The 19,389-nt window shown below is 33.4% G+C and overlaps 1 protein-coding gene across 1 annotated transcript; it reads left to right on the top strand.

Moving 5' to 3' along the window:
• Positions 1-15,649: 15,649 nt before the first annotated feature.
• On the top strand, positions 15,650-18,812 carry LOC149898920 (uncharacterized). Its single transcript, XM_090114315.1, has one exon. The coding sequence runs from the start codon at positions 15,652-15,654 to the stop codon at positions 16,177-16,179; it is 528 nt and encodes a 175-aa protein (XP_089970441.1). The 5' UTR covers positions 15,650-15,651; the 3' UTR covers positions 16,180-18,812.
• Positions 18,813-19,389: the final 577 nt, after the last annotated feature.

Raw genomic sequence — 19,389 nt, forward strand, 5'->3', positions numbered from 1 at the left:
CTTCCTCTTGAATCACTCTATCTATTAAAAAAAAAACCGCATCAAAATCCGTTGCGTAGTTTTAAAGATTTAAGCATACAAAGGGACATATAGAAATAGGGACAGAGTAAGCGACTTTGTTTTATACTATGTAGTGATTCTTTTACTCAAAAACGGCTGATTTGTAAAGGATAAATTTTGAAACTGAGATAGTTTATGCCTATTACCTAACTATGTTACTACATACTTACATCTACTATCGGCTATACGTCTAGTATTTATTTTTAGGTTATGGTGTTTACTTCATACAACTACTCTAGCCGAAATAACCTTGTCTACCAATATCCACTAATAATATATTAACACCTATTATTGTAGCACGATCAATGCTATTAATATTACTTATAAGGATTCAAATACATACGATATATACCAATATATATACCAATGGTACGATCACTTATTGTGTTCATTATATTAAATTACTAGATTTCCGCCCTTGGCTTCGCCCGCGTTTTCAAGGGAAAACCCGCATAGTTACGGTTCCCGTGGGATTTCCGGGATAAAACCTATCCTATGTGTTAATCAAAGTTACCCTCTATATGTGTGCTAAATTTCATTGTAATTGGTTCAGTAGTATTTGCGTGAAAGAGTAACAAACACACACATCCTCACAAACTTTCGAATTTATAATATTATAGACCGGACTCTCAGTGGAGTTTCGTTTGCAAAAATCGCGGACCTAAATCTGACTTCTGATATATATTGTATAGATCCCAGACATCCTATAGACAGATGTTGCCAACCAGTTTTGTGGTCCCCCTGCCCGCACCCCGGTAATTAAATATGGCATACAAAGAAAAAAATAAAAATTTCCAAAACATGCCGTGTGGGGTATCAAATGAAAGAGCTTATTGAGTAGATCACGAATATATAGCATACTATATACATTTCTTACACTTTCTCTAAGATTTTTTAGAAAATTTACGAAAATGGTCCATCTTTGGGTTAACTTTAAACAACTATAGATTGAAAACTCATGAATATATTTTTTAAATTATTGTTTTAAATAATTAACAATAGTCCATTGTTTACGATTCAATATTTCGTACAGTGAAATAGTTGCATGGGGGAGTGAGGGGAGCATTCAAAGATGGCAAGTATATTTTCAAGTTCATATAGTATATAGTTATTTTCATCAAATCCACCACATAGCTCACTTATATTATATTACGAACTATTGAATCATAAACAATGAACTATTGTTAATTATTTAAAATAATAATTTAAAAAATATATTCATGAGTTTTCAATCTATAGTGGTTTAAAGTTAACTCAAAAATGGACCATTTTCGTAAATTTTCTAAAAAATCTTAGAGAAAGTGTAAGAAATGTATATAGTATGCTATATATTCGTGATCTACTCAATAAGCTCTTTCATTTGATACCCCACACGGCATGTTTTGGAAATTTTTATTTTTTTCTTTGTATGCCATATTTAATTACCGGGGTGCGGGCAGGGGGACCACAAAACTGGTTGGCAACATCTGTCTATAGGATGTCTGGGATCTATACAATATATATCAGAAGTCAGATTTAGGTCCGCGATTTTTGCAAACGAACATCTCCTTGGAGCCTGCTCTATTAGTAGGATTTGTGGAAAAGTTATTAATTAATATTAATAATTTAATATTATTAATATTAAAATTATTATTTCGCATTGTTATAGACTATGAATATACTATATATATAGTATATTCGGCAGAAAGTTCTAAATACCTATTCTTAATTGTATAATATTTATTATTTTGAAAGTTTTATAAGTGAAGTTTTCTTCAGAAGACTATATCGTTTTTTGGGTTTTCGAGTGGATTGGATTCTGATTGAGTAGAATAGGATATTTTTATCCCGGTTCGATATTGACAAAGCGGGTGAAAACACAAAATAGATATGCCTGCATTGCATGCTGTAAAAAGCTTACTCGTTACTAGCTACTTATGTTTTGGTCTGAAAACTTAAAAAATGTTCAAGATTTTTTTTTAAAGGACAGTCGGTTTTTGGGGCTTCGGTTATATCGTTATGCGTTAAGCTGAAGCTTTTGCTGAAGCTGAAAATCGTAATGTTATAAACAAAAATCAGGTAATTTTTATCGCTGTATGTATGTTGCATTAAATAAAACACGGGATGACATAATATGTATACCAGGTGAGATACCTATTGACTAGATAGATGAGCCCGATGACGTAACAAACGTCTTAGGTAGAGCTCATTTACATAAAAAGGTTCGATCCATTCCATCGTCATACATAATCTCCTGAATGATTACAAGACCTATGCCTGCAATTGATAAAAAAAAACATAAAACGTCACTTTTCCCGCGCTTCACGTAACACCCGCGCTCGTCGTTTATACGCATGTCTCTCTCCAGTATTGAATGGACGCCGTCGCGTTAAGCGCGATTTTGTTATACCGCTCGTCCTTTCAGACATATTGATTTCCATACCCTATTTAATATAAAGTCAATCTCGGAGCGTATTAGTGTTTTTTATTAAAATAATACAGTGCCTTTACAAGTGTTTTTATTGCCTGACATCGATTGCCGGTAAGTAGGTCACCTGTGATTGATTATTATCCTATTATGTTGTAGGTTGCTTCGTCAGAACGCAATATCATTAGGTGTTTATTTTTCTTTATTTGCGGGGGTTAATCTTTTAGCCGAGTAATGAATGGTGAACGAAATTAACGTGAATAAGCGAAAAGGCGTACCATGGAGGTTGAATGGTCGGATCTGTTGTTGTTTACAAAAAAATCTATAAATTTCTAGGTGCATCAGAGCGAGTTGTTGTAATAAATACGTTTTATTTCCTGATTAAAAAAAGAAATAAACATTACCGCAGTAACGCTAAACAATAAGGAGCAAAAAGGTTTTTTGTCGACTCTATTATTTCGACTCTACCATATTTTAATTTTAATATTATTGGAATTTAATATACTTATGTAAAAAATTCAGATGTTTTGAAGAATAAAAGTAAAACCAACATCAAAAAATCTGCCTAAATACTTAATATCATACAAAATATGTCAATTGTTTTTCATATTAATTATTTATTTACGATGATAAGAATGTCAAAGCTGATGACATTTTAATGGATAATGATTGGGCACAGATAAAATCGCCCAGGCGTTCAAAACAAGTTCGTTTTAGTTTATTTAATGTTAAAATATATGTTATTATTTGTATGACCCAAGAAGCTGTATGACCTTAAATAGAGAAATTTAAATAAAAATAGAGTAAGAGTCTATGAAAAAATAATTCTTATTGTCGATGTGGGGACATAATATCATTACATAGATTTTAATATTGTTTTACTTGTCATATCTGGTATAGTCATTATATAATAAACAAGCTATGACCCGCGGTTTTACCTGCATTGCTCCCGTCTTATTAGTCTTAGCGTGAATCGTGATGCTATTATAGAGCCAGCCTTCCACAATAAATGAGCTATCTAACACTGAAATAATTTTTCACATCGGACTCATGGTTTCAGAGATTAGCGCGTTCAAGTAAACAAACTCTTCAAATAAAACATTAGTATGGGGTCGCTTTAAAATATTAGTATGGGGTCGATTTTTATGTAAGTATATAATTGAATAATAAATCGTTTTATATAACTATAATATTCTGTACTAGCCCTTGTTTAATTATCTATACTTAACATGCATCTATACTATACTAAGCATGCTTTTAAAAGTCGTTTAATTAAAAGGCTTCTTACATTGTGTTAATACTGTTTACATTTATCTGTCCTTTGGTGATTTATGTAATTGATGCGAAGTAACGCGAACGTTGATATGTAAAATTATTCCTATTGTTATATTACGAAAAGTTTTTTTCATGTTTCCTTTCTATTGTGTTGTGAATGCGGTTCTAAACTATAAATTTATATATTAAACTAGCGGTCTGCCCCGGCTTCTCCCGTGGACCGTGGTACATGTTAGCGTTTTCTCTCCTTAAGAAGCATCCTCGTACTTCAAGTTATATTTAACAAAAGAATTAACGGAATCGGTTCAGCCGTTCTCCAGTTATTCGCTTACCAACACATTTTGCTATTCAATTTTATTTTATAGATATCGAACAAAAAAAAATAAAAATAAAAAATCACACTCTCACAAACATATTTATGTTTGTATTTAACTATTTATAATATTTCTTTACCTTGAGTGAAATTAGAAACTTGATTTTTAAACATATTGTTAGGAGTATGAATTCAAGATTTACATGTCCCGTGAAAACGAAATAGGGAAACTTAAAGGGCAAATAATAATTAGAGGTACCTACACATAGAGACGTAAAGGCTTATTTTTACTGCGTAAAACATACTGCTGACAACTGAGAGGCTAGAATGAGCACAATAAAGGAAGTTTTCAGTTTTATGAATATTTTTTTCGGTTTATTCATAAAACTGTTATTTTTTCTACTTGTTTTGTTTTCCCACAAAACTCTATATTAAAAGATTTTTAATATTACGTATGTAAACAAACCGTAAGAGTTTTATAACGTAGTTATTTGCGTATATAACACAGTAATCAGAATGTAAATAATAATCAAAGCAAGTGTTTTTGAAAACAAATGACAAATTCACAACATATTACCGGTAAATTAGTTCAGACAAATAACGTCATAAAAGAAAAAAAATATCATATCAATAAATTCCCGCGCAATCAAACGCAACAACAAACAACAAACAAACAAACTCTTCAGCATTATAATATACTAGCGGTCCGCCCCGGCTTCGCCCGTGGCAATTATTAATTTTTAATTTTATTTCGCAATAAAAGGTAGCCTATGTTCTTTCTCAGGGTCTAAAGATTGTCTGTGCCAAATTTCATCAAAATCGGTCCAGTAGTTTATGCGTGAAAACCATACATACATACATAATTAAAAACCTTTCCTCTTTATAATATTAGTATAGACTAATATTATAAAGCTGAAGAGTTTGTTTGTTTGTTTGAACGCGCTAATCTCAAGAACTTGATTTGAAAAATTCTATCGGTGTTGGATAGCCCATTTATCGAGGAAGGCTATAGGCTACATATTATCATCTCGCTAAGAACAACAGGAGCGAAGCAATGCGGGTGAAACCGCGGAGCTCAGCTAGTATTAAATAAAAAGTAGATAAAAGAATGAGAATATGGCCGTCACGCGCCAAAATCTAAAAATGTTTTATTGATATAGGTATATAATTTCGGAACCGGCGCCGGCGCAACTCATACCATACTTCCGCTCTTGATAGTGCTTTCAAGGTCTTCGAGGAATATTATTTTATCTCTTTGTTAGTCCAAGTTTATATATAAAGCGACTTTCAAAGCAATAAATTATACTAATACTAATGGTGTCCCGTTGTGGGTCCCCCCTGCGTGTTGAACCTGTGTCCCCAATAAGCCTTCCAACTTCCAAGCACCGGGTTTCTTTCTTCTGGTGTAACTCGGAAGAGATACATTATTATAAGAGAAAGCTCAAACAACCAACCTAATTGGCCTAATGATAACTTCGATCTTTATAACAATAATTAATAGTGCTGAAATAATTTCAGTCATGCCAGCAAATTTCCCTAGAGCCTAGTCAACTGCATAGGTCATTATTGTCCATAACAAACTGTTATCGCAACTTTATACCACTGCACTCCCTAGAGCAAGAGCAAGGATACGTAAGATCCTGAATTCACGGAAGAACTTTTACCACTCATAAGGAAAGAAATCAAAATGGATTATAGTTTTCGAGTATTTTGCTCATCCCATTTTATTTTTACAATTAAATAAGGAGATAATTTTCAAATCCAACGCAATACTTAAGCTTTTTCATTTTTTATCTCTATCTAAACAAAAACAAGCAAAATTCGAGGCAATTTCTAGTGAATTTATGCTTAAAAATTGCTCAAAAAATATGCAAAGCTCAAAATACAATTCAAGAAATGAAGTCAGACTTCGGAAATATTTTTTATTATGTACAACACTTACAAAGATAGATCTACAAAATATTAGCATTTTGTTTACATTGGTAAAAGTTGACATCGGTGTCCTTCATTGAATCCAGCTTGCACGTGTTTATTTTCTTCCTTTGACCTTTCATTCGTATTCTCCATATGATATAAAATGTAAATTTTTCACTGCTTGTATAATATTTCTGCATGATAGTTATGTGCAATTGGAATCTAAACAACAGTGAATAAACTCTACATCTGTTTCTCTGTTTGTCTACATATTCCTACTAATTACTGGCAAATGGTGCTTTAGGAGGATTCGTAAAGTTTTCTACCCAAATTGTCTCTACAGCTTTTATTCTTTTCATAACGTAGATAAATGCCATTTTCTTAATTGATAACACATAAAGAATGCTATGTAAAATTCCAAACATAGAAGTAACATTTTTTTATTTCTTAGTAAAGTACATATAATTTGCTATTATATTATCTGTAGTATAGCTTCTATGAAATAGCTATTGTGGGATATTTGATAATTGTAAAAAAATCTAATTTAACCCAAGCAACGTAGCGTGATTTGGTTTGCTCGTAATTTGTGCGTGTTGACCTTTTAATAAAGACAAATTGATGAAGACGACTATTATCGGACAAAAAACAACTGTATTCATAGAGCATTTAGGTCTATATCCCATAAACCGCTGAAGCAGTTTAAATGACACGGTCTGTTTCTTAAAATTGAGCATTATTTGACCAGATAAAAAAGGTCACATACCGAATAATAGACCCTGAGAAATGCGTGGAAAATAACATCCCACCAAAACATTTCCACGTAAAATCTTGCACTCTGAAAAAGTTAAGAGATCTAATGTAGAGCCAAGCGTCTAACTCTACACGTCTTAACTCTACAAGCCCTAACTTGACAAACTCCATTCATTAGGTACTTAAATTACGTGTTTAGGCCGTTTTGCGAACTTCAGATGGTGTAATTTATCTACTATATAAAAATAAGTCAGGTTTTCCTTCCTGATGCTATAACTCCAGAACGCACGAACCGATTTCCACGGATTTGCATTCGTTGGAAAGGTCTCTGGCTCCGTGAGGTTTTGTAGCAAAGAAAATTCAGGAAACATTTTAACAGAAAAGCGGGAAAACCGGGAAAATCATTTTTCACATACAGCGCCTTATGTTCATTTGGTATTTAAACATATGGTTCGCTAGTTTGTGTGTTAGTGTTCTTGTAAGCGAAAAAAACTTATATTACACGTTTCTGATAAAAATCTACAAATTTATCAGGGAAAAAATTTCCATCTAAGCAGGATAAAATATTATCTTCAGTTTACTACTTAGGTTTTGATCTAGCTCAATTTAGAACATCGATAGTACATTTCTAGGCACGTGCTTCGAATGCCCAGAGAAAATGAGGTTTTTATTTACTTAAGTTACTTATATTCAAGTCAGGTTTAAGCCATGTGCTAAGAACTTGCAAAGTTGTAAAGACCAAAAGTCGAAACAGTAGTTTTTGTCAGCTTCTTAGCGGAAGGTCATCAAAAACTATTCAGATCTACTTGTAGAAAGCTCTAGAAGAAGTTATTATAGTAGGTAGTAGAGAAAATACAGTTTACACTATTTTTCTTGTCAGAAAGTGTGTACCTACTTTATGTTTTTACTTAAAATACATTTCATTTTATGACTCATTCTTTTGCATGCTTGCTTGAGTATTGTTGGGTACCTAGGGTATGTTAGTATACCTACTTGGGCATGAATAAGTTGCTCTTTATCAATAAGACTGTCTATTTTATCTTCTAATAATAATTGAAATAAAGTTATGTCATTCATCACAAAATTGCTTAGGAACTAAATTGAACTCATTTTTTGTTTTTATTATTTTACATTATGTGTACTCACTTCCATAATACTCGGGTACCATCATAACGAAGGTACCCGGTCTTTTGGAAGGCTTACGTGGGGACACAGATCCAACACGCAGAGGCCCTTTAGAGAACTTTACTGTGTTGTGGGACATCATTATTATTATTTTTATAGCTCTTGAAATTTTTCTCCATAAATCCGGATTACGCAAATTGTAGGAATTCAGTAAAAAGTTTTCGGAAAATCCAAATGTAAATAAAGTCCTACATTATGCGAACACAAGTTTATCTTTTTCTGTATTCTCAGATTTCATTAGAATTTCTACAATTCTATCTTCTTCGCTTGTTGATAAGATTAATTCGTGGAATTACTTATTAATACTACGAAAACACAGTATTTGACTGTATGTACTATTTTATTCGCTACATTAGTAAAGTATTGTATGAATTATATGATTGTACACAATTATTTATGATCTATTTTTTATAATAATTACATTATTTAATCCGTAACTAGATCCCTTTGGGTCAGGTAGAGGGTCATACTAATAGGATAGTACATTGTAGATCAAAATTTCTCTTTGCCAGAAATTAAAATACCTTGGAATTACATAAATTTTACATTTCCACCGCTCAAAGCGCAAAGGTTGACCCAAGGGTTCTTATTTCACTGCATATTTGCACTGCTTTTACCTCTGTGTTGAAACAGTTTATTTAGAAGTCATCAACCTAATGAAAAATGTATGTAAACATTGCTATGACTTACAGGATTTCCGGACACATGTTTGTTTTGATCATCTACACTAATATAATAAAGCCGAGAGTTTATTTGTTTGCTTGAACTCGCTAATCTCAGGAATTATGGGTCCGATTTGAAAAATTATTTCAGTGTTAGGCGTTAGATAATCTATTTATCGAGGAAGACTATAAGGCTATATCCATACCAATATTATAAATGGGAAAGTAACTCTGTCTGTCTGTCTGTTACTCAATCACGCCTTAACTACTGAACCAATTTTCATGAAATTTGGTATAGAGATATTTTGATACCCAAGAAAGGACATAGGATAGGTTTTATCCCGGAAATCCCACGGGAACGGGAACTATGCGGGTTTTTCTTTGACTGCGCGGGCAATGCCGCGGGTGGAAAGCTAGTATAAAATATATCATCACGCTAGGACTAATAGGAGCGGAGCAATGCGAGTAAAACTGCGGGGCGCAGCTAGTTTTTAATATTCTTCTCTATTGTATTCTACCAGTCATCATACCGACATACACCTTTAGGCACATCATTTTTCATATCAAACATTAACACCTTTTTGAGCAATCCTTCTCAATAGATTCACCATCATAAAACCTGCTTGTAACACACTCCATTTCTCAAAGTACCTATAAATTTTCAAATTCAAAATCATCTATTGTACCTACTTCTTTAGAGCTTTTGCGTACCTACCTATCTTGATTTGATAACCTCGTTGGTTAGCAATCAAATTCGCTAAATATACAAAGTTTGGTAGCAAATGATATTATCAGATAGACCGTATTAACTTCCAGCACTAATATAATTTCGCTTTCAAATGTGCGTTTGATATTTCAAGGTTACGGCAATCAAAATAATAATCTATATTTAAGAAGGAATCTACTACGCGAGTTTGAGAGCTGTGTTTTGCAAGAAAATGCACGTAATTTCGTGTTATATTTATAATATTTTACTTATTATTTATGTACTGTTAGAATATGTTGTTTACATTGTGCAAAAGGGTATTTCGAATTTGAAAACGTGAAGTCTACTTCAGAGGATAGCTTGATTACAATTTAAAGTTTTTCGAATTATAATATTATGCTTGTTGGTTCCTGAAGTTTATTATTATTTCTTATATTGTGTATTGCCCTTTCATTTGTGTACCTATATGTTTATTGATATTATTGATATACTATAATTTTATGAATATTTAACCTTTATCTCCTTTGCATTATCTATTTATTTAAGTTTATTTTAATTTTCTGCCCTCAAGAGGCATTGGCAGAATATCAGCGTCGGGGTCTCTTTAAAAACTCTGACATTTATGCTGAGCCAAGGCCTGTTCGTAGAACGCTGTGCACATTGGTTAAGTTGTTATACTTTTAATTTTTCTGTGTGTATGAGTGTTTTCTGTATTGTTTTACTGCTTTTTGTCTTTTGTGCTTTATTTGTAAGTGTGATTGTGTTCTATGAATAAACGTTTTATCTATCTATCTATCTATCTATATTAAATAATTTGGAAAATCCAAAAGTGCACGCCTCATAATTTTTTTTAATAAATATTTATTAATTATTATTTTTGTTTATTTAATAACAATTAAACCACATCGAATCAGACACTGAAAAATGAAAGGGTTCTATTCCTGAGCATACTCAAGCGTAAGAGAAAAAAAAAGACTCGATTAGTAAAGTATTTCGGTCGCTATCGTGTTAACAAGAAAAAGGATCCGCACATACAGACACACGGACGTCCAAGACAGAACTTTTTTAAACTGTTTTTTAACTAGTTTAAATAACAAAAATGACATCAAAAATATCATGAACGTTAAAAATAGTGTTTTTTCTTGATATGTGTGTGTATGTATTATCTTACAAGTGCAATGTATGATACATAAAGACATTTTAAGTTTGAAAAATCAGATGTTTTGCGCGAAGTGACAGTAGTACCCACCTCAACGCTTCGCTTATGAGGCGTGCAAAATGCCCATGCTATTAAAAATCAGGAAATTATGTATAAATCAGGATCATAACAAGGAGCTATTTCAGCACAATGTATATAATTGTATCAAGGAGTCAATTTTTGGGGTCAAAATAAAAAATCAATCTTACTTTATCATTACAATCCTTCCTTGTAGAGCTCTATCTTCCTCTTATGCAAGTGGGCGGGTATTATCCATCTTAATCCTAAAAATACTCTTACATATTCAATAAAGGATAAAGATTGAAAATAACCTAATATTGCAAACGCCTACCGTGGGCGTAATCGAAGTAAATATTTACCAAGCAATAAGATTATTCCTACAGATACAAACAGCTGCTCCTATGTAAGAGCAAAGCAAACGGCAATTATTAATTATCATTGGTACTTGCGTCAATATGGCTTAGAATAGACGTTAGGCATATATGCTTTATCAGTAATCTTCTTAAGTACTTAATTGCACAATGCTCTGCGTCATGGAGGAGGAACTTTCGTCACCTCTGTTTGTTAAAGGACCAGGCTTTTTCTCGAATGTCCTTGAATTCTCTTCGAGTAGATTATTAAGTAATTAGCATACTCATATACTGTTTGCTACTAGAAAATACATTCTGTTGTATTCAAGACAATATTACTGATCTTTCGTTTTGTTTTGTCCCCAACGTTATATGTGTCTCTCTGTTCACACTAGCTGCTCCGCGCGGTTTCACCCCCGTGGCTCCACTCCTGTTGGTCGTAGCGTGATGATATATGTAGTAGCGCCTATAACCTTCCTCGATAAATGGGCTATCTAACACTGAAAGAATTTTTCAAATCGGACCAGTAGTTCCCGAGATTAGCGCGTTCAAACAAATAAACAAACAAACTCTTCAGCTTTATAATATTAGTATAGATAAAAATTTTACAACTAAAAGTGACCCATTCTCCTAAGATAGTAAGAACTGTGTTTCAAGGAGCCTGATAATTATTTTCATGGAACCTGTAGCAAGCTGATCTTCTATATAGTCATATATCAATTTCAGCACAAGGAGACGATGAGCTAGTGATTTACCTCCATTACTCATCGTCTTATGATATTGTGTTAACAATTTGTCGACCATCTACGAGGGTGTGGTTTATACGAGCTAGGAGTTTTACATGTCATATTCCAAGTTTATTTTTAACTAGAGGTCCGCCCCGGCTTCGCCCGTGGTACATATTTCGCAATAAAAGGTAGCCTATGTCCTTTCTCGGGTATCAAAATATCTCCATACCAAATTTCATGCAAATTGGTTCAGTAGTTTAGGCGTGATTGAGTAACAGACAGAGTTACTTTCGCATTTATAATATTAGTATGGATATACATGAAGTTGGTATGTACCGCAACATGAATTTTATTGAACAGGAGAACTGCAAACGTCATGAATTTCTTTGTTCTTTTTGTCAAGTAATGTTATATCTATGTTGACTTCGTTATTTCTGTACTTTCTTTAAACAAAGTGTCTAATATGATCGTAAAAAGCCTTTTAATATTAGCGGTATTTGATAATTTTTATTAATATTGTTATTTTAGATATAGTATTTTTTACTAGAATGAGGCATGTGATATAAAATACCATTATATATGCGTTTCCATACATTCGTTCTACATAAATATTAATCAAGACCTACATTTGCATAATTAGTCTGAAGAAAATCAGTAAACATCTAATTACCCATACAAAATGAGGAACTAATCACTATCAAATCACTATCGAATTATGTACAAGTTTTAATTTATTATCTGGCGGCACGCCAGTTGTGTCTGACAGACTGCAGTAACCTAGATTGACGGAGAGACCCTCGTGTAGCGGGAAATGCGTCCCAGATGTCAAAAAGCCCCGCACTGATAAAATAATAACTGATAACTGATGAAAAATTTTTCGTATATCCTCGAACTAATCTGGTTAGTTTTTTTAGGATAATAAATAAATATTTTTCAGGACAATTTTCACACACGGCACGATCTGATCTCATACTAAGCTTTTCGCTTGAGTTATGGAAACCAGATGGTTGATAAACATACATCCATACTAATATTATAAATGCGAAAGTAACTCTGTCTGTCTGTCTGTTACTCAATCACGCCTTAACTACTGAACCAATTTGCGTGAAATTTGTTATAGAGATATTTTGATACCCGAGAAAGGACATAGGATAGGTTTTATCCCGGAAATCCTACGGGAACGGGTTTTTCTTCGAAAACGCGGGCGAAGCCGCGGGCGGTAAGCTAGTATTATATAATATTAAGTAAATGAATACTTACCTATAAAGATAAATAACACTCAGACACAGAGCAAACATCAATGTTCATCACACAAATATTGGCCCTGGGTGGGAATCGAACCCACGACCTCTGACTTGGAAGGCAGGGTCACTACCAACTAAGCCAACCGGTTAGTCAATACTCAATAGTAATTGTGATATAGCTCCTAGACAAAATTAATATCTAATCTGTGATATGGGTTGCAATGTGTTATATTGATTGAGTGATTTTTTATTAATTGAACAATTTGAATTTTGAACTATGTAACAGTTAAAAAATTGGCTCGCAAAAACATGAGATTTTACTACTAGTTACGTTCTAATTGAATACTGAAAAAAGCGAATAAGAAGAGAAAACGATATTAATTATTTTGCGTTTCGATGTCGAGAATAGACAAGTAGGTAGCGTAGCGATAAAATAAGTAAAACTTATAAAAGTTTACAAAACAAATTATATCTACTTATATTATAAAGCTGAAGAGTTTGTTTGAACGCGCTAATCTCAGGAACTAACGGTCCGTTTTGAAAAAATCTTTCGTTGTTATAGGCTATAGGCTATATATCATCACGCTAAGACCAACAGGAGTACACTGCTGGTAAAACCGCAGGGCACACTAGTTAGAAATAAAAGTAAACAACCAGCATAATAATAGGCCCGGCTACTTTTCACCAAAGTAAGCAAATATATATTGCTATCAGTAGCTTTTTAATTACTTAAATATAATCATGTATTAGCTTAGATGTTATCTATAAAATTTTCTAAAGGGTTTCATTATGCTTTTGGGATCCGTTGTATAACTTATTTATAAACGCATGTGGCGTCGGTTAATTAGATTTATATAATGACTCTTGTATTCCGTTTGAAACTTTTATTGTTCTGTTAATGAATGTGATTTAAATATTATCTACGTATCATTCTTGTATCATTATATTCGCCATTCAAGCGAAATTGAATCTCCAACATGTAGTCTATATCTGTATGCAATTTTAGTATATTTAAGTATCGATCGGTTTAATACCTTATTTTAATTATAACACAATAAAACTTCAATACAAACATTAAACTAAAAATAAAGTTAAAAAATACTATTATTACTTTGTTAAATTTCTATTTCAACAATATACCTAGTCCAGAAATAATATAGGTAAAATTAATTTATCGTAATATATATAAAACCTTATTTACACTGATAATATAACTGACAATGCATTCTTGATACATAACGTAAATACGCCATGTAAATAAAAGTCGTGGAGTTGTTTGCCGACAGTCTCTGCCATAAACTCGTAAGTAAAGACCGTGCATCGGCGGATTTTATGCTCATCTTTATATAGTCAAGCGATATTGTCTGAGACAATCGATCGACCGCAACACGCTACACGATAAATTACTTTTTACGTTCACTCCATACTTTTCGTACGAAGCGGTGCATGATTTAGAGGCAGTCACACGGGGCCGCTGCCGGCGCTCGCTCGCGATTCTTTCCATACATTATCGGTTTCAAACTGGCGGATATCCCTAGAGCCCCTCGCTTCGAGGCCCCCCTCAGGGCCAAGAGCGTGTGCCTAGCGGAGCGCCCCCGTTCCCGGTATGAGCGTAACGTTCTGAGCGCCGATTCTAAACATAATATACGATACTCTGAAAAACAATTCATACATAAACCGATTAAAAATACCAAACGACAAGCTAAACCGAACAATGTTTTTGTCAGGCAACAAAAGAGAAAAGTCGTCGAAAAAATACCATGCTCTGTCGCCATTCAAAATCTATCGATACCTATGGCTTACGCTGATGAACCTAGAACGACCCATTCGACCTCCAAACGCCAAAATACATGCAACATACGTTCTGATAATAGATCTTTTAATTCCAAACAGGTCACCGACGTCAAGAGGCTGTGTCAGACGGTCGGCGGAAAAGAGACGGAGAATAAGTTACTACTGCAGATCAGTGAAGCCGAGCAAGTGTCCGACTTTGAAAGGATTCTTAATTCTAATGCAATACTGTGGGAGCGCGCTCACGGTCACGTGTGGCACAAACACGTCGCTACACACACCCCTACGTCTCTGCTTCCGTCGCGACCTCGCTCCTCTTATTCGCTCCGAGCTGTAAGTCAAGCTTATCACTATCTCTTTCGGCAGCACGAAGAATCTCTGCAGCCTCTTATAGACAAATACCGCCAAGATAATGTCAACGACCATAAAAATCCATCCGTGAGCTTATTAGAAAACAATTGGTACGAAAATCTTCAGGATTTGTCCGAATTTTATGAAGACGATCCAGCGTTACAAAAGGAAATCGAAAGTATAACTGACCGAATTATCGCAGAAGAAGTTCGGACAAGTGAAGGTGAACAAGCATCGACTCGTAGTAATTTTAATGTTAATTTAGCTGAGCTATTTGGTCTTCACGTAAACGGAGACGGCGTGTCTCCAACTCACAGGGAAGACTTAGGCCCATCGCCAGCAACAGAAACAAACGAAACCTGCGACGAGAAGGAATGGCTCGATCCGATTATGAACTCGAACTCCGATGATCGAGAAAATTCTAGAGACAACATCGGCTCGAGCGTCGATTGTCTGGCTCAAAACCTAAATACGGTTCAGATTGATTGCGATACCAATGTGCCAACAATAACGTTTAGTAATTGTTGTGAAGGTCGTTCGCGAGCCGACATACCTAACAATACAGACGTCGTCATCCATCTAGCCGTGCCCGCAATTGAAAACTCTGATGAATCCCGCCCGCCAATGATGTGACCTTCATTAAGGATCAATTTTACAAATTAATAGGTGATTTGTGCTGTGGTCGCTCGTTCATTAATGACGATGATCGCGTTAGAACCGGAGCAACCGAGACCGACGGAGGAAAGGGTGCCGAAAATAGAGGCATCCAGTTCACAGAGGACCTTAACCCGCTCGAGCGCGATAAGCCAGAAATCTGTCGACATTATAGTTCACCCGGAGAGTTCCAATAATCCTCTGCATCGATCGAAGCTGGCGCCCGTGAGGTCGGCTTCAGATTCTCAATCGTCGGGCAAGAAAATATTGAACTTGCGAAAGACTAAGAACTCGTCGATCGAGTCAACAATGAGTTTGCCAAATCAGAAGTCTTTGGAGAAGAAACACAGTAGTCTTCGCCACCAGAAGTCGATCGTGGCGCACTCGGACATCACACTGAGCACGCAGCCCTCCATGTCGGACGACAGGAAGGCGCTGCGCGAGGCTTTATATCAGGGTATCTTCCATAGACACAGACGGACGATTTTCGCCGTCGGCTCGTTCCTTAGAATGCTAAGAAGCAAAACGTCCAATTACGACTCCATTAGATCGGAATCAGATGAGATATAGCAGTTAATTAGTTAGTTTAGCACATAATATATAATATAATATACGTTGGTGATGCGACAGACTGCAATGCTTTTTAATGTTATTCTATAGTTATAGTGAATGATGTTGTTAGATTAATAATTTGTAACGATTGTTTTGTATTAAAATGTTCCTAATTAGTTTGGAAGTGTTTTATTGTTTGTTAGGACCCGCTCGTAATAAAGATCGATTTAAAGTCAACAATAGAACCAAATAGGACGTTAGAAAAGTCTTAAATAATGTAGTAAGATGACCTCGTTCCATAATGAGATTTAATGTATTGACCTATAAACCAAGTTTGGGAATTTGAAAAAAGTAATGCGACATGATGATTGGAAGTAAGTAGTATTACAGTATCGCGTGACCTTAGCAATTCAAGGACACGCTTATCGTATTCCCAGTTACCTTGACTTTAAAAAATGCGATATCGTGTTGTGGTCACAACCAAGTCACAACACGTGCTTTATTTTTTTTATTGACAGCTGACCTCCTTTCTGTCATTTCCATATACAAGAGATAAGTTTTGGCGGGAAAAAGATAACAAATGTGTGTGTACATTATTTTACAATTTATTATGCTATTAGAATGAATGTTACTAAAGCAGATTATTTGTTGTTGGAGGAAATATTGTAAATATGAATATTGGTTAAGAAAGAACCTGTGGTAAAAGTCCAATTTACATACCATTTTTTTTCACAATTGACCAAATAATTTAATATAATAAAAATAAAATCGGTGTGGTCCTATTTTCATTTAAATGTTAATCATTATGCTTTTCATAGTAGGGTATTACGGAAAATTAGAGTATGCCATTTCATTGAGCTTAAATTAGAATAAACGTATATAAGAATCTATTTTTATTGATAGTAACACCAGATTATCAACAATATTGTCAAACATAATTGCGTTCCATTTTTGAAGTAGTCGGTGTTGCTATAAATATAAATAATAGCTATTTGTTTTAATTTCGCGTTTGCAAAAAAGAAACATACATACGTAGAAAAATAGATTGTTGACACATTTTTGGAACATTTTATGCACTTTTTATATATTTATAATCAAGATTTTTTGTATTTGTGCTGTTGTGAATAGTAAGAAAGGAAATTTTGTAATTGAAAATATGTAACGTAATTTTTGTAATTATATCATAAGCTAATTAATACTTTTTTCGTTACACATGTAAATAATTTTACAGGATAAAATAAGTTGGATGATTGGTTGAATTCAGTTAAATTTAAGCTCAATACTTTTTCGACTGCCAAAAAATTAATAAAAAAGTATGCAACTTGTTATGGAAATTATAAATGAAATGTTAAACATAATGTAAAACATGAGCTTTCTGAATAGCATAGTTAGCTTTGTAATAGAGAGGTAATATTTTTTATTTCTAGGCAATCGGCCATATTCTTTAGCGATGTCATTAAATAAGTAATACAGTTGTGTTGGGATACATTTTTTGTATAACATAGAATACCAAAAAATCATTTTTTTTTGTAAAAAAGTATTTAAGAATGCGTGGAATAACTGATATGGAAAAATGTGAAATAAATAAAGAGAGAGACATTTTTTAAAGATTTTTTTTCTAGTTATGTCTGTTTGATATATCATGATGAATATAATGTAAAAAATATAAAGTAAACAGAGTTTTATCAATCAAATGACGATCACAATATATCTATTTTTTGTTTCGTGTGATTTTGTCTCTCCCTTTATTGATGTTTCAGGAAAACTTGTGGTCACTGAGTGAGAAATGGTAATTTTACATAATAAACGTATTTTATGAGCTTGCATAAGGTACTTGAACAAAACAAATTGCAAATATATTTTGTATTAATTAAGAAATTAATTCACTATCTGTGTTACCATCGTTTATTTAAAAAATCGTTTACTAGCTTCAATAAAACAGTTTAAATAGTATCTAAAATTAAAGAAATATCACACTTTATCCAAACTTCCTTAAAAAAAGCGTGCATAAATGCCCATGACCGTACTCATTCTAAAATATAGGTCAAATACTTTCAGAACACATTCTGTTTGTTACCGTCAATAGTTCTTTCAGTATGAATAATTTAAGTGTTGAGTGTGATTTTAACTCAGGGCACGGTATAGGGCAACAAACTGGTCTAATTTATTATGCACCCTTTGATAAAAATAAAGTGGTGTTCTTAGGGTTTATAGTGTGAAAAACAGCCACTTCAGTCTAGGAACTATTATTACAAAATCAATTGGTTTCATTCAAAGCCTTTTTATGAGTACATAGAACCATTTTAAGATTTATTTATTAGGTTATTTTCTATGTAGCTAGTTTCTTCATTATTTTAGTGTCCCTACCTAGTTTACTAACCGAACCTTCCTTATGCAAGCCCAAAATACGTTATTCATAATGTAATATATATAGGTAAAAAATGTTTATATGTTAATAATTAGTGGTAGTAATCATTATATTATTTTTTAAGTTAACATAACATTCCTATTTTATAAATCGCCTATCGTTACGTCACAATATTCGATAGTTGTATCGCAAAAAGACTGTTAAATTTGAAAAATAAACAAAAAAAAAAATACATCCGTGTAAAATACTAACAGTATCCGTTTGTATGAATAAACTGTTTTTAACAATATGTCATTCGTTTTATTTAATTCCTAAGGTAAAAAAGGTTTACAGGTTCTACGAGTAACGAGGCATGGCTTTGTAGTTTGTTACAGCACTTTCTCTACTCCTCTGTAGTAATGTAGATAGATAGAAACTGGAATTTTGATTAATCTTCTTAATTTTTTATTGTTATTGGATATATAATTTACATTATTGTGTTATTTAGTTCAAAAAGTCTGTAGTTCATATTCATTCTTGACAATTCATAACAACAACTTTTATTTTCACTATACTCGTTTGATGTACGTTAATTTATAATCCTACAATAGTTTTTTCACTGGCTATCGATGAAAAATCGATAGACCGTACTAATATTATAAAACTGAAGAGTTTGTTTGTTTGAGAACGCGCTAATCTCGGGAACTACTGGTCCGATTTGAAAAATTCTTTCTGTGTTATAGGCTCTATAATATCATCTCGCTAAGACAAACAAGAGCGGAGCACTGCGGGTAAAACCGCGGAGCACAGCAAGTTAGTTATAATCAACAAAATCACAAATATTAACGAATCTTATCATCAAATTATAGCATGTTCCCGTC

The sequence above is a fragment of the Colias eurytheme genome, chromosome 21 (assembly GCF_061535395.1).
Source record: "Colias eurytheme isolate Ceu_HAF_F1 chromosome 21, ilColEury1 Martin Lab GWU primary, whole genome shotgun sequence".
Lineage (NCBI taxonomy): Eukaryota > Metazoa > Arthropoda > Insecta > Lepidoptera > Pieridae > Colias > Colias eurytheme.

Bases quoted from the DNA above. Each gene is read 5' to 3' on its own strand.
- LOC149898920 (XM_090114315.1), top strand. From the start codon at position 15,652: ATGACGATGATCGCGTTAGAACCGGAGCAACCGAGACCGACGGAGGAA.